Source organism: Pituophis catenifer, unplaced genomic scaffold (genome assembly GCF_029215685.1).
Source record: "Pituophis catenifer annectens isolate HBS135680 unplaced genomic scaffold, rPitCat1.0.hap2 SCAF_1, whole genome shotgun sequence".
In the NCBI taxonomy this organism is placed as follows: domain Eukaryota; kingdom Metazoa; phylum Chordata; class Lepidosauria; order Squamata; family Colubridae; genus Pituophis; species Pituophis catenifer.
In genome coordinates, this window is record NW_027256881.1 from 299,543,834 (window position 1) to 299,561,299 (window position 17,466).

The window sequence follows — 17,466 nt, forward strand, 5'->3', positions numbered from 1 at the left end:
TTGTGTGGAATTGTTCTCAGCAAGATTGTTGGGCTGAGGAAGTGGGACACAAGAAGTGGGGAAGCAAGGGATGAAAGGCTTAGAAATAATTCCACTTTCATTCTCCGACTCTCATCCCATTTTCATTCCACTACTGAAATACTTGTTTTGTGCTCTGCTTGTACTGCAAGAAAATTGAATTGAAATCTTAGTATGTTTCCTTGGCCAATGTATGCTGAACCAGATGAATCTTCCAGAGTAGCCCCATATAAAGTGAATTGCAATAGTCCAGCTGCAAAGTGACATAGCCATGAATGATCATGACCAACATTTTTTGACCCAGGAATGGCTGCAACTGGCAAAGAAAATGTAATTATTATTTATTTTATTTTATTCACATTTATATGCCGCCCCTCTCCCGAAAGACTCGAGGCGGCTCACAACAATAAAACGACAACAGTAAAATGAAAAATAAAAATAATTAAATTAAAAACCCAACAATTAAAACTGAATTCCCAACAGATCAGGAGATTTGTTGAAAAAGCTGTGTCTTCAGGTCACCGTGGAAGGAGCAGAGGTCGGGGGCTGTCCAGAGCCCAGTGGGTAACTCGTTCCAGAGGGTCAGTGCGGCCAGAGAACGCCCTCATCCTGGGTGCCACCAGCTGACATTGTCTGGCCGATGGCACCCGAAGGAGGACAGTCCTATGTGAGCGCACTGGGCACAGGGAGGCCAGTTGGAGATTGTCCTGCAAGTACCCCGGGCCCATGCCATGAAGGGCTTTATAGGTAAGAACCAGCACCTTGAAGTGGATCCGAACCAGTGCAGCTTGCGCAGGAGAGGTGTAACACGGGAGTAACGGGATGCCCCCGTAACAACCTGCGCGGCTGCATTCTGGACCAGCTGGAGCCTCCGGGTGTACCCCAAGGGCAGCCCCATGTAGAGGGCATTGCAGTAGTACAGACGAGAGATAACGAGCATGAGTGACCGTCCGGAAGGTGCCATTCCTGTCTAGGAAAGGTCGCAACTGATGCACCAGGCAAACCTGTGCAAAAGCCCCCCTGGTCACGGCCGTCAGATGGTCAACTAAGGACAGCCGCGAATCCAGGAGGATGCCAAGATTGCAAGCCCTTTCAGAGGGAATAAGCCACTCCCCTCCCATCAGTAGTGATGGGGCCGCTAGCTCCTGGGATGCTGGCATCCACAGCCAGTCCATCTTGGAGGGGTTGAGTCTGAGCCTGTTCCTACCCATCCAGACCCGCACTGCCTCCAGGCACTTGGACATCACTGACAGGGCTTCCCTGGGTTGGTCTGGGTTGGAGATGTAGAGCTGGGTATTATCAGCGTACTGATGATACCTCACCCCGAAACTGTGAATAATCTCACCCAGCAGCTTCATATAGATATTAAAGAGCAAGGGGGAGAGAACCGATCCCTGGGGCACCCCACAGATGAGGGACCTCGGGGAGGATCTGTCCCCCTGCCCAGACAAACTGCGTGTGACCTGAGAGGTAGGAGGAGAACCACTGTAAAACAGTGCCCCCCACCCCCAGCCCCCCGAGTCTTCCCAGTAGGATACCATGGTCGATGGTATCAAAAGCCGCTGAGAAATCAAGTAGGACCAGGATAGAGGAATAACCCCTGTCCCGGGCCCACCAGAGATCATTCACCAGGGCAACCAAAGCCGTTTCCATGCTGTGTCTGTGCCTGAAACCCGATTGGTATGGGTTGAGGTAATCAGTTTCCTCCAGGAATTGTGGAAGTTGGTACGCCACCACGGACTCAACAACCTTCGCTATAAAGCGAAGGTTGGAGACAGGAAGAAAGTTGTTTAGGGAGGCCGGATCCAGGGCAGGCTTCTTGAGTAGGGGCCGAACCACCGCCTCCTTAAGGGAGGCGGGGAAGACCCCATCCCTCAACGAAGCTTTGACAATTGCCTGGATCCAGTCTCCGATCACCTCTCTGGTTGCCACAACAAGCCAGGAGGGACACGGGTCCAACAAACACGTTGAGGCCCCCAATCCTCCAACAATCCTGTCCACTTCATCTATGGAAACGGGGTCAAAGTCAACCCAGATATTACCTTCAAGACATGCTCCCCTCTCCTCATCAGACCCTGCCCAGTCAGAGTCTAATTGTGCAAAGGCTGTACTTGTTGTTCATGTGGGAGCCAGGAGTCAATGACAGCCTGCTTCACCTAAGGAAGCATGTTGCATCCAGAATTAGAGATGGACTGTTCCTAGATAACAGTTCTACTAGGCAGACCAGAACATGAAATCAACTCCACAGCTATCTTTATTGAAATTGGCTATAATAAAAGAATCATTCAAGTCTCATTTTGCTGTAAATTCTCATTCTAGACTAGTGACTCGAGGTATCTGTCTGAACTACTGTACTTCCAAACTTTAAAAGTTCAATGCTTTAGCTCTAGCCTCTTTGCAAAATAGTCTGCTTTCAGACTTGCCAAAATCTATTACTGTAGCCTTACAATAAAGTTAGAAAAAGTGTTCAATCTTGTAGATTTCACTTAATTTCAGCTCAACATCTATGGGCATTCTAATTCTATGATTGCCTGGCATATAAAAATGTCAGTCACTATTATAACTTTTTATTCTGCAAAGAATTTTCACCAACTTTTTTTAAAGAAATAAAATGTTCAGACACCTTTTTGTGAACTCTTTATTAAGCAGAACACAAGTAGATTTTGTCAAGCAGTATCTCAGCTTAACATGCATTGTTATTTTCTTAAAGTCAATGTAAAATCTGCTTCTCTTTTTCCTCCCTTCCCACCTGGCACCCAAATTTGTATGACTTCCTCACAGTGTAAAAAACTTGTATTTCTGGAAGAAATTAAAAAGTTAATTAAAAAGTTCATTTAAAATGTTTAACATTTATTTTAAAAATCTAGGATATATATACATTATTACCAACAGAGAAGAGTAGGAGCACAGTGCAATTTAAGATTTTCAAATTGTAATTTATAGTGCAAGCCTGTTTAATGACTTCCAAAATATGGGCCACCATTAGCTAATAATAAGCCTCTGGCTCCATATATTGTTGGGTTTGTGTTTTTTTTTTTTTTTTTTTTGCTCAGTTTATTTCCCAACATTCTCTACAGTCACACATAAAGGCAGACAATTTTAATACACAGTTCAGTGAAATACTGGCCCAAAAAGGTGCATTTGACAAATGGACAACACAGAGATTTGCATTTTTCAATGCACTTACGTACTTTGAAATTTTGGTAATGATGTCGCTTTTTGACATATTCCGACTGCTTTGTACACACTTTTATTGAGAAAACATCATTTTGTCAGCTGCCACAAATAGCTATATACATAAATTATTTTTCCATCAGATCATAATTCTTTTAGTGGTCCCCAAAAGATTAATGATATCATGTGAAGCTCATAGAGACAAAATTGGCTCTTAATTTTTAGTTCAGATTCTTCAGTCATCTTCATAATCAGAGATCTAAATAGTCAATCTAATATCAGCAATTGAAATTCAGAACTTTATATAGAAAATGCTTCATACAGAAAATTCTAATATAATCTGTCAGAACTCAAACTTCGATGCTTATTCTATGATGAAGCTTGCCCAAGATAATTTGCTATGTTAGATTTACATAGTTACTATTACAGCTTCACTCTGTAGGATGTGATAATCAAATATTTACCATATTGGGGAAAATACAAACTCCTTGATGGAACACATCAACTGAATTCACAAGAATATAATTTTGTAATACTCTATGAAGAAAATATGAACAAGTAGAGTATGCATGAGTATTCAAGAAAAAAGACAATGCTCACAGAAAAATCTCTCCTGCTCTCAAATATTATTTGCTACTTACCCAAATGCAGAAAGCTTAATACTCAGCCTGAAAACCCAAAGTGGCCAATGGTCTGGAAGACTTCTTTTGTGCATTGATGAACATAATATTCCTTAAACTTGTTTGTCAATCATCATTTTACTAATAAAAAGGCACTCTCCCAACAGCATGAAATAACGGGGAAGGGAAATATTTAGGTTTATTCTTTCTGTTCAATGTATGTTAATTAGCTGTCAACAATATCAAAAACCTTAAATGATTCATTTGATCAGTCATATATTCTGAGGAAGGTCAGACATTTGTAAAGAGAAAATAATAGAAACCCTGCAGCATTTACTAACACACCAACAAAGCTTCAATGGCAGAATGATGAATAATGCAGATGTGCCAACAGAAGTCAAAGGGATCTTACTGCAACATAAATAAGAAGGCAGCATTTAAAAAAATGCAGGGTAGGCACCCACCTATAGCTGGACCTTGAAGCAATGGGAATAAAATCCAGATTTGTTTTGCCATTCACCACACATAATTTAACAGCTCTTGTGGCCACTTCAGTTTGGTGAGTAAAAAGTCATTCTGTGTATGCCGAGCAGTCATTAAGTGTTGTATTCAAGAACCTAGCTGTAGCTGTTGGTCTTTGAGCCATAAAAAATTCTAAGGAGCATACTCAATTCACAGAAGACATCAAAAGAGTTCAGTCATCTGTCTCTTCATATGTTGTCTCATCAAAAGGTCGGTCAAGGAGAGGTACCACTCGATGACGAGAATATTTCAATAGCAAGAGGTTTCCAACTTCATCGATTTTCTTTAAAGTCTGGAAAAATAAAACACATATAAATTAAGTTTACTGCTTGAGGTACAGAAATGCTACAGCTTTTAAAGATTTAAAGAGCTAGGTAGTGTTATGAAGTAGGACAAGTGTTTTGCTGTTTTAGTTCTTTCCAATGCTCCCTTTTGTTTTATTAAGAATGGCAAATACTCAAGAAAAAGTTTCTTATTTTGCAACATAAATGCACAGCCAATGGAATTATAGCAATAGCATTTAGATTTATATACTGCTTCACAGTGCTTTTCTCTAAGCCCATAAATGGCGAACCTATGGCACGCAAACCATCGCCCCAGTTCAGGTCTGCCACGCATGCGTGCCTCCCACCGGCCAGCTGGTCGTCAGGTGTCTGCCATGCATGCGCAGGGGTGGGGTACATGTGGGGTCCACATGTGCATGTGGGACTGCATGCGCATGTGCAGGGGGTGGGGTGCATGCACAGGGGCAAATTCGCATGGGGCGTATGTGGGGAGCTGCATGTGCATGCACGGGATGGGGTGGGGTGCATGTATGGGGGCCGCATGCATACTGCATTTTGGGGGTTCGGGTGCACACGAGCTTTGGGCACTTGGTCCGGAAAAGGTTAGCCATCACTGCTCTAACCAGTTTACAGAGTCCTGTACCACAATCTAACACATCTATGGTGTGATTTTGTATTTATTTCATGAAACTGTTTAATTGCAGTATCTACTGAAATGCAGTAAATGCTGCATTTAAATAAGCATACCACCAAAAATACATTCAATAAGTGCTACAGGGCCAAATGTAGACACCTGAAAATCTCAGCTTTAATTTTAAGAAAACAGAGTTCAAGATCTTAAACCAAGGTTTGAAGTGGTATCCAATGAGATGCTTAGGAAGACATCCATTCAAGACTAACTGAAATAGATAAGACGGCAGGCAAATGTTGATCCCAGAAAAATCTGAATCCAATTTGGAAGTTGAGTATTTGAGTCCCTGCTCATTTTTAAAAATATATTCTGAATTTTAATGTTTGCTACAGTTTTTGGATCCTTTGCTGAATAGGAATATGTGGCACTCAGAGTTAGTAACAATTGGAGCAGTATGTAAACTAAATAGATAAATAAAATATTCACTCCAAACACCTAGCTCTTGCATGATTATAGAAAATATTCTTAACTGTTTTTCATTTACACTATAAATTGTTTTTTCTTGTTTTTATTTAGACAGATGTATTAGTTTTATATCCTGCCTTTCCTCCAAGAGCTCAAGGTGGTGTACACAGCATTGCTTCCTCCAATTTTTCTTAATAACAACCTGGGGAGGGGGGAGAGGAGAGGGAGGCAGGGTGGGTGGGAGGGAGAGAGGGAAAGGGAGGGGGAGAGAGAGAGCCTTAAAGTTATAATCCCTCTCACCTTTTATATTTTCATGCTTGCTCTAATTTATGAAGCAACGTCTGGCAAAAGCTGTGCCAAGCTCTTACTTTATCAACAATTCAATAGATCTTATCCATTCACAACCACTTGGATTCAATAGTCAAGAACATAAAATGAACAGCTGAGTGCCACATATCCTGAAACCTCAAAGTGGTGAAGTAGTTGGGAGCTTTTTCTTTCCCTGCTCATTGCCCCAAGTTAAATAACCTTCATGGAAATGTAAGAGGGCAAGAAAAAAAGAGGTATAAATGTAAACATGGCCAAATATATCTTAGCGATATTTTATTTTATTATTTTATAAAATAAAATAATAATGCTCAGCAAAAAATATCATATGGAAATAATTTGTGATTGATTTTTTTTCTTTAAATACTGTTATTCTTGAACTTAGATTTAGGATTTTATTAATTTAAAACAAAGAGAGGCGGGTGACTTGCGGAAACTACAAGAGGAAAAGGCACCATGATTTCAGGAAAGTATATTTTTCATTCCTGAAAGGAAATTAAGAGACCATGGGAATATATTTTATATATAGAAAATCTTGGCTCTGGTTCAGGGCCACAATATTTTCAGGCAAAGTTATATCAAAATGTCCCCTCTGAACAGAAACTGTACTGATACAGAATAATTGAAAGAATGGAACATGTTATTTTACATTATTTCCCCTATGGCAGGTGATGGCCAGGAATTATCATCTCCACTTTTCATGAAACATCCTGGTTGTTCTGACTCATTCTGTCTCAAGTTGTTAGTATTTGATCAATCTGATCTCACTTCATTGACCACCTCTAACTACTGCTCTATAGTTTGTACAGTATGTTGTAGTATCTCCTCCAATTTTTCTTAAATATTTTAGAATTCTATGTTTTTTTCTTTTTACCTTGTGATTTTTCTATTTGCTTTTATTTAATTAATTTATTTTTTTTGGTCTATGACTAAATAAAAATGATTGATTGATTGAGGCAAAGAAGATATATTTATATCACCTACTTATACACTGTAATTCTTTATCATATGGGATGATTTCATAAGGAGGCATTACAAATTTAAGCTCGTTAGAGAAATTAGAATATTCTTGACAACAAAGGAGGAGGAAGAAAAGAGCAATATTCACTTTGGTAAGCACGAATAAGACCCAGATATGATTAGACAAGCTAAAAATGATGTGTCTTCCCACTTCTTCAGTTTACATTCCGGAAAGCTACTTTAGAGTCCATTTATCATGTGATAATTCAATAAAACCAACCCAACTTATCTACGTTTTTCTTACATTATCAATATTTGGAAAGAAGAAAGGATTTAGACTCCATGATTATTTTCAGTGTCCCCATTTTCTACTGCTCTTATTTAAGTAAAAATGGACCCCAATTGTTCCCATGATGTCAGTTACTGACATCATGTAACCATGGAAATTACACATTTAAAAATGTATGGTATGTTCACTACAGCATCACGAATTTGTGAGATTTTAAAAACCAATACTTATATATGTTTTAATGGGTTATACTCTACTTTGTCAAAAGCAACAGTAAAAGCATATAGCATAGAACATTTATTAGTTATTTACATATGAAAGGGTACTTAAATACTGGGAGAAGTACATTTACTTAAAAAAAGTTTTTATGTAAACAACAGTTTTTCAAAACAATATAAATATTTAGAATACAGACAAGCTATGGACATATTGCAGGAAAGACATAACAGGCTAAAAGAAATGCTTCACCAAATGAGTAGAGAGGAGGGAGACAAAATAAGGCAGGTTTACTTATACTAGAATGTACTATTAATGTCTTAGGATACGTTAGTCCTCATGTTACGACCACAATTGAGCCCAACATTTATGTTACTAAGTGAAACATTTGTTAAGTCAGTTTGCTCCATTTTACAAATTTTCTTATCATAGTTGTTAAGTTTATCATTGCATTGGTTAAGTTAGTAACATGGTTGTTAATCTGGATTCCCCATTGACTTTGCTTGTCAGAAAAGCTAATTACATGACCCCAGGATTCTGTAACCGTCATAAATATGAACCAGTTGCCAAGCATCTGATTTCTTATCATGTAGCCATGGGAATGTTGCAATCATCATATGTGTGAAAAATGGTCATAAATCATTAAATGAACTGTTGTAAGTCGAGGACTACCTGTATTAACATAGTTAACAATTTTCTAAGACTGGGCTGTGGCAAACCAACTTTGCAGTTAACAGAATAATTTGCTAAGATAGATAATGTACCTTTTAGTCAATCTCTACAAATTCAAATAGTAATTTTAAAATACTCTAATCTACTATCAGAAGACTGTGACATTAGGAACTGCTGGCTAATTGGAAATGCTGATACTTCTAAGAACTTTTGTTATGTTGATACATAATTTTTCTTAGTCTGTAAACATACACACACTTGCACATATATAAATGCTCATTCTGCTATTTTTTTCCAGACTGATTTTATTAGCCATCAAATGTATAATACGACTTTTGTTTTTATACATGAAGCAATATATGTACATATGTGCTATTGACTATTTAGGGTCAAGATCTTTTAAATAATTGGAAAGAAAACATTTGACAATGTTTTATTGAAATAAAAAGCCAAAGCAAAGATTTCTCAGAAGTTATTAAAGAGCAATCTTTTCACAATATGGACTAAAACACTGTTATTGTTCAATTAAATTATAATTTGGCACACAAAAGCAAAATGCTTTCACTGGCACAAAAATCCCCATTAACTATTACACTGAACTTAATTAATCTTCCCAAAAGTAAATATTATAAAGATAAAGCTGCAAAACAAAAGTTGTGTAGAATATCTTTATATGCCTATCTTTTTAGCTCGCTATTTGATTACTTCTAGTGCATAAAACAATAACTGACTCAATACAATAGCCCAAGTAATGAACATATCAAGTCTCTACCTCAGTAAGAGACCTCTCCACCTGGATTTACTAATGTATCCTAGACTCACGTGATTCATTCCTGAACAAAGTCTTTCTTTGGTGTCTAATTTCTATAGCTAATTATATTTAAACAAAAAAGAACATACATTTTAGAGAAGGACAAAACACACAAACGTAGGTACTTACAGTGTCTAGTATCTCTCTGTTATGAGATGCAGACAAACAAATTCTTGCTCTGGATTCAATGATTGGTGTAGCAGGAAAGCCCACTACAACGACACCTACGTGCCGTTTCAACATCTCTCGTCCAAATGCACTGCAAAGAGACCAAGGCAGAACTAAAGAAACCACAACAAGAACGAGATTGGTGCTGTTTAGCACAATGGGGGTGGGGTGGTGGTGAGGAATGCCTGAGTCAACTGCTTTGACTTAATATCTGTACACAAAGATATCTTTTGTTCAATCTTAAGGTAGCCTTCTTCCAAAAAAAAAAAAAAAATCCACTATATTAAGTTCTCAGAGTTGAAAGATTCTATGTGGCAGGGGCTGTCTTTCAGCAGGCTACTTGTAACTTAAACTTGAAGGTCTCTGTTATAACACAGCAACTTCAGCTTGAGTATTAATTTATTAAGAATTCTACTACATTCCTTTCTAACTGATGACAGTATTACTCAGTACAAGTACTAGTAGAGGAATTACTTAGTACTCTGCAGTTCTACAATGCTGCAAAAATAAATAAATCTAAGCCTGTTGACCTTAAATACAGCCTATTAAAAATAAGATTTGTCTCTAACATTAGGAGTTTTTAATCTGGTGCCACAACATGTTCTCTTTAAAAATGACTATGTTTCAGGTTATGTACTAGGAACTATTTCCAAATGTTACCCAATTTTTGCTGGCATATAGAGCATCAGAGGTACAACAGGAGAATCTTCATTTCCATATATTATAAATCCCATTTTCTTAAGCTGTCTTCGGAAATATCTGGTGTTCTCCGCCAACTGTTGTATGCGCAACTTGCCTGGAAAAAATAATGAATCCAGTTTTATCACATTTTTGCAAAATCATGCTATTATATTAATGTGAATTTGAATAATTCAACAAAAATTCCTGCCTTCTTCTGACTAAGAGAGGCCGACTAGTCCAAGTTCACCATGCTGGCTTTGTGCCTAAGGCAGGAATAGAACTAGGTTTCCTGGCTTATAGTCTAGGGCCTTAACAAGTACACTACGCTATTGGCTCTTATTTGCCTCATAGTACGGTATCATTTAATTTCATTCTAAATGGAAAACCTCAAACTGCTCCATTAATTCCTTCAACAAAAATATCCTCCTTCCAAAAGGGAGAATATAACTTCCCTTTTGGAAGGCAGATATTTAAATACTAGCTTAGAATTCAAAGGTTAACTAGTCACTCTCAGTTTCGTATCGGCATAATACAAAAACATAGAAGCAAAATCCTTCAACATCAATATTATGAAGAATATATCCCACTTTCATTTATATGAGAAATTCAAATTAGAACCTTAAAATGGATTCAGATTACTATCTGTTTCTCCTCTTGGCTCACCCACCAGCTAATCACCTCCTAACTGAAGCATCCTCTAAATCAGTGGTTCTCAACCTTCCTAATGCCACGACCCTTTAATACAGTTCCTCATGTTGTGGTGACCCCCAACCAGGGGTGGGTTCTAAATTTTTTTACTACCGGTTCTGTGGGTGTGGCTTATTTTGTGGGCGTGGCTTGGAGGTCATGTGACTGAGTGGGTGTGGCTAGCTGGTCATGTGACCGGGTGGCCATGGCTATGTGTATAGGGACTACTCAGAGGGCTGAAAAAAGTCATTTCTGACAGGTCCTCGCACTTTTGACTGGTCCTCACACTTAAGACCATCTTCACATTTATGCCTGTGCAGCATTCTTAACAACCATGTCACTCATTTCACAACTGATTCTCTTCAACATGGTATAAGATAGGGCAAAAAACGTAAAATGTGAGGACAGTCATAAATTCGAGGACTGGTCAAAAGTGCGAGGACCAGTCAAAAATAACTTTTTCAGCCCTCTGAGTAGTACTTGTGCACAAAAGGACTACCCAGAGGGCTGAAAAATGTGATTTCTGACAGGTCCTCACACTTTTGACCGGTCTTCACAGTTATCATCATTTATGCCCATTGTACCATTCTTAACAACCGTGTCACTCATTTCACAACTGCTTCTCTTCACCATGGTGACAAGATAGGGCAAAAACATAAATTGTGAGGACAGTCGTAAGTTCGAGGACTGGTCAAAAGTGCGAGGACCAGTCAAAAATAACTTTTTCAGCCCTCTGAGTAGTCCATATGCATAAAAGGATACAGCAATAGAGAGGGATGAAGGAAGGGAAGGGAAATTAGAGTAGGAGTGAAGGTAAGAGAGGGAGGAAGAGAGGAGGAGAAGGAGAAAGAAAGAGGAAGTAGGGAGAAGAAGAGGGGGGAAGAGAAAGTAAGTAAGAAAGAAAAGACAGAGGTGGTAGGTTTGAGGAGAAAGATTGCTGTACAATAAAAAAGATGAAAGGGAAGAAAGCCAACCCCAAACAAATATTAAGATATTAAGATAAAGAATGAATTGTTAAACTTTAAAGAATAAAAGAGAACAAATAGCAATAATTAGAAACACACATGCAAACATACAACGTATTTTCTTTGAACAGAGTATTTGGCCGGTTCACAAATTTAAACAGTTGTAGGAGGTTAGCACCCACCCCTTTCCTAGAAGAATGAAATATTTTGGGAAATATTAAAAAGGCAGAATATTATATTTCCCTACCTGGATGAGAAATGGAGAAGCATATTTTACAGACCAAGCAACTCCCACCTTCCTGCCCCCCACCCTTTGTTAATGGGCCAGAAGCAGAAACTCAATCCTTTGTCAAAGGACATTTGCAACACAATAGCAACAGAAACTAACACAATGGGCCCCATCAAGCCATGTGATCCTGTCCACCATTAAACCATCTTTCCAAGCAGTCTCCATGTTTCCAGTGTCTTTTTCCCCACTTGGAGCAGAACCCAGAAGGATATTTCTTCCAACACAGTATTTAGTCATTTCAATTAAATTTACAATTTTTATATTTCTTCCAACACAGTATTTAGTCATTTCAATTAAATTTACAATTTTTATATTTCCTTTTTACTATATTTATTCCTCATCTATTTTTTTAAAAAACCAATATTACCCTTCATCCTCATCTCTAATCTTAATCAAATTCAATTTTTCCCTTCTATTCTATATTATACCCCTTCCCATTGTCATCTATTTTTATATCCATCCTCACATTGGTTAATTATGTAATACAGTTGTTTAATACAAATTCAACATTTTAATATAAATCAATTAGTTATATAACTACCTTTTTTGTATATTAATCAATATGAACATGAATATTCCAATTATTTCCATGCAATCCAATTTCTTACAAATCAATTAATTATATTTACCAATAATAATAAACCAAATAATTTCCCCCATATATTCCTTCAAACCACAACTTAACCATTTCTGCTTTCAACACAATATGCAATTAATAGTATCTCAATTATTACAATTCCCTAGTTAAATAGAGCTTTTTTCCTTCTGTGTTTTAAAATCTTGAACCTCCTCTTGCCCTAAATTTCCCATTGTTTGCAGTTTGCACCTACCTTTTTTGATGAGGAAAAAGAAAAAGAAATCTCTCTGCCTCATTTTGTCAGGTTGCAGCCAAGACCCTGCTTACTTTCAATTTCGCTTTTTCACCATAGCTAGGGGGAAAAAAATCTACTCCAGAAATTTACCTCTTTGCAGCTAGCTAGCAACAGAGCCCTCTGCAAAACAGCTGAGAGTAGGGCGGCTCTTTGAAGCCCCGCGGCAAGAATTTAAAGTTTTTTTCCCCTCTAGCCATCAGCTGGGACTCCGGAGGCAGCAATAGATTGGGAGTGGGCGGGGTAAGTGAACGGCGACCGGGTGATCCAGCAGAGGCAGAGGGTGAGGGTGAGTGAAGGCGTGGGGGGAGGGCGAGAGAGGGCTTTGGCGACCCCTGTGAAATGGCTGTTCGACCCCCAAAGGGGTCGCGACCCCCAAGTTGAGAACTGATGCTCTAAATAGAGGACAGTTCAGGCTCCTCTGCTCTATGTTAGGGAGAAGTATCAGCTGATGTTCCCAGATTCTCTGTGCCAAGCTTCACATCTATTTTCCAGCTTTTGCTTGCAATTAGTCCTTCTGCCAATTTAAAAAAAAAAAAAGAGGGGGGGGGAGGTTTCCACACTTTCTTTTATTTCTTTTTTCTCTCTGTTTTGCCAGAGCATGGTTTTCAGCTAGCTCTCTGCCTCCTCTCCCAAACTGCCTTTTTTCTTCCATTGTATTTGGCTTCCCACTACCTGATTTTCCGAGGCTGGGACTCCATAATCCTGGAGCCAGTAGGTCTACCAATTTATCTGTCTCTTTTCAAAACCAGCTCTTCTATTTACCCACTGTCTCCAACAATCCTGTTATGTGCATCCCACAACTATTTAGCTTAACGATTTTTAATTTTTCTTGCTTTGCATCAGTTTCTTTGTAAACCACTGGTTGCAGAGAGTACCACTCAAGCTTGCTGAATTGATGTGAACTTCTACAATAGGTCGGTCTTTCAGCTGTTTAGATTTTGTGTTATATTTCCTCACTCAAAAACAGGGGTAGATGGTGTAACTTGAGAATTGTTAAAATATATTTTGCATATGAAATGCCTATGCAACTCATTCATCATGAGTTTAAAGCTACAGGGATGCCTGACAATTATATAGAGGCTTAATTAAGACTTCTTTCAAAGGAAAAGAAAACAAACACAAGAAATGTTAGAACACTACAGTATTGATATAAGGTAAAATAACAGAATCTAAAATAGTCACATGATCAGAATTTCTGACATTCCTTGTCTGCTTATTACAAGCAAAATAAGACGGAAAATCATCAGAAAGTCAAAAGTTACAGTCAGGTGAGGTCCTTAGTTACTAATATACATGGTCTTCACTTAACAGTAACTAGAACTGTTGTTGTGTTTTATGACCATGTTGCTTAGTGACAGAAATTCGGATCCCAATTGCCATTGTAAGTCAAGGACTATCTGTATGTCCAAAATTTTTAAAAAACTTTGGAGCAGATTCAACGTAGGGTAATGAGAATGATCAGGATACTAGAAACTAAGTGGTAAGAAGAATTTGGAGCAGCTAAAGATATTCAGCTTTGATAAAAAATGAATAAAAGGAGACAAGACGACAATCTTCCATCACCTGATGGAATGTCGTGTAAGTCAAATCTGATCTCCTTTAGTGCAGAATGCAGGACATTTATGAATGGATTTCAATTACAAAGTTCTGTTCAAATGTCAAATTATTATGGGCTGAAAGCTGACAATGAGTCTAAATACTGGGAAAATAGTTAAATTCATTGCAATTTAGAGAACCTCAGTTGAACCTACAGTGCAGTTGTTTTTCAAGATTAACACCTTCAAAATATAATGTAAACACCAAACAATAGCGTAACTGAAGTCTGAACTAGATGATTATGGGAATGTAGTGATTCACAGTGATGTAGAAAATGAGTGAGAGAATGACATGTGACCTGAAAGCCATGAGTTTGTGATCCCTGAACTAAAAAAATATTTTTTTCTATTTATTTATTCAAAAGAACAAAATAAAAACTAAGCAAAATAAGTAATAATATGATCTCTACTTTCCCTTTCAACCTATAATATTACACAGAAAATTTCTATGCTGTACATACATAGATTGAAAGGGCAATAAGGAGATATTAGGAGCCATTCCTATAAACATGTATAATATATGTGTCAGCTCGATACTATAGATCAGTAAAAAGAAATAAGAAATCAGTTTCTTGGAATTATCCTAAACCACATCTGTATGATTGTAGTCTTGGTAAAATGGGCTTTCCCATTGTCCTCCAAGGCCATTCCCTGAACCTTCTACAATTTTTGTGCTTCTTCTTGACAATTTTTTTTCAATTGTAGGGTTATTTATTTTTTAAAAAACGCTCAAACTAGAAATTGCAATCCAAGAAATATGGAAACATAACAGCAGCAGCAAGACTCTCTTCATATGTATTCTTAGATGAAAATCAAACAGATAGAAGAGACAAATGAAGGTATATGTCCAAGTCTGTCAGGAAGAGTTATTGCAGAATCTCTTCACCAAAGAATGTTTCCAGATCCTTAGATGAAGAGCAGATGTCATAAACCTCGTGGGAACCAATGATACAACCATACACAGCCCTGAAGAGACTTCTAGGAACTATATAGTGCTTGGCAGAAGGGAGAAGGAAGTGGGGGTACATATAACATTTTCCTCATTTTTTTTTTTTACAAAATAATGAGGCCTTGGAAAGAAGTCAAGAATATAAGAAGTAAAAGACTGGCTAGGATAACGGTGGGAATCATTTGGATTCTTTGATAATGGAATGTATTCCCAAGATGAAATAAGGGATTGGTTAGTAACCTGCAATTTAATAATGTTGCGATAGACACATATTACTCTTGTATCCAAGAGTAAGTGGTAAGCTTTAAAAAATTAAACTCTTTCTCTGCAATGTCATTTTCTTTACTCAGCACAATGATTACACTTGCATTTTATTAACACAGCTTTAGCCAAATTGGAATACCATACAAACATATAATTTTTTCAATATTTTTAACATTTTCAGACAGTGTTTTAGAAATACATTTGAAACCCTGCTAAATATCAAAATGAAAAGTCCTATAAGCTCAGCATCTCTGAACATTCCTCTGAAAGGACTAAAACATTCCACCTGGGCCAAACAAAGAGAACTTTCCAAAAGCCACTTTTATGCCTCAAGGAACTGCAAGGGAAGGAACAGTCTGTTAGATTTAAAAGACCCCCTGCCAGAACCACATCCCCATTAAGTGATATTTTAAAGTTGTCAGTCCCCTGAGGAGAAGCCGGAAACTCTTTATGACCTACAAAGTATTTGTTTTCCCAACAGCTCTTTGGCACAGCTTGGGATTCTTGAGGTCAGCAACAACAACAACAAAAGTTTGCTCTGTTCAAATTAGTTTTGACTGGTCTCTGGGTTCCCAAGGTGATAATTCAACACTATATTAACAATTGTGTTATTGGAAGAAATTCAAAAGAGAAATACCTATGGTACAACCAAACATTCTTAGCTTTTTAAAAATAATTTATAAATAATGAAGAGGAAAAATAACCTAATTTCCATATTAGGAACAAATTATATTAAATTATATACACAATTTTGCTTTGTCAACTAAACAACCTTTTGGATTCATTATTCCAGAAGAATTCACATATTTTATAACTTAACAAGTTTCTAGATTCTTGATTGAAAAGTAATTGAATTTAACCTTAGCATTTTTGTAGCATTTTAATTGGATCCAGTCTATTCAAGAGAGAAACTATACCATGAAATAATTCAAAAGATTTCAAACTGAGGACTAATCAGCCAATTTGAGTCTTGATAGTCTTGTCGATATTCTTACAAAACAGTCTGGGGTGAGGGAGTCTGCTCTTATAATGGGCATGGAAAATCATGAAACGTTCACCTATTGGACATAAGAACATTGCTCATAATTTTGTCTATCTCCAGCTTATGTCTGTCCTTTTCTGAGCAAATGGACACAGTTTAAAACACCGAATGCCTACCTACAGCCATTTTATTTGCTTCAGCTACTGAAGGACCAATGTTGGGCCCATTATACTTTTTTCAAATAAAACTGATGTTGAAGATTGTCCATTTAATTTGCTATAGAGTTCTCCGGCCATTAATTAAAAACGCATCTTTAAAAAAAAAGTGAACTAGAGCAGAAGGGCTAGATCAATGATATAGAAATACTTGGGACTAACTTCACTGGCCAAGGCAAAGGAGAAGCCATTGGTTCTTCCACTGCTATGTAGTCCCTGCCACCAACCACTATGATTTAATTGGTGTAACAGATGAATTTGCTTATGATGAAATATGGATTAGGTTGGGAAAAGAAAGCAAGTGAGGGTTGTGATTCAGAAGTAGCAAACATGATTCATCAACAAGTAATATGTTTACTGAATTCTCATTGAAAACTGGATCATGGGCACAGTTTCATCACAAAAGACTGCCACCTATCTACTGATTGCCACCAGTCAATCAGCACTATAAATCTAAATGAATCAACTGGCTGACTCAAAATGAGGCAGATTTATACTTCATGATCACACCTGCTTCTCAGAAAATTTACTACTAATCTCTTCTTGGCAGTTTACAAATTCCTACTATACATATGAGAACTTAGATCATGAACTATTAATTCTGTCCTTTTGTATTTCCAAATGAGGAAAGAAATGGAATGCTTTTTCCTTCCCCACTCTCAAGTTCTTTGAGTGATGTTGGCTAGGATAACGCAATGTACAAAGCTAAAATATTTAGTATACTGTGTGAATCCAACCATTGTGTTTGATAAGCAATAGCTTAGATGATAGATGAACCTAGCAAATCCAAGGTTTATTTTACAATCTATG

At 37.5% G+C, this 17,466-nt stretch overlaps 1 protein-coding gene across 1 annotated transcript in view; it reads right to left on the minus strand.

Annotated features, from left to right (window-relative positions):
• Positions 1-2,640: 2,640 nt before the first annotated feature.
• The window catches only part of SPTLC2 (serine palmitoyltransferase long chain base subunit 2), a 58,508-nt gene continuing 43,682 nt past the window's right edge, over positions 2,641-17,466 (minus strand). The window contains exons 10-12 of the mRNA XM_070931438.1: positions 9,818-9,953; positions 9,119-9,248; positions 2,641-4,626 (exon numbers count right to left, since the gene is read on the minus strand). Of these exons, the coding sequence (XP_070787539.1) occupies positions 4,507-4,626; positions 9,119-9,248; positions 9,818-9,953 (386 nt within the window). The 3' untranslated portion in view covers positions 2,641-4,506. The remainder of the gene's footprint in view (positions 4,627-9,118; positions 9,249-9,817; positions 9,954-17,466) is intronic.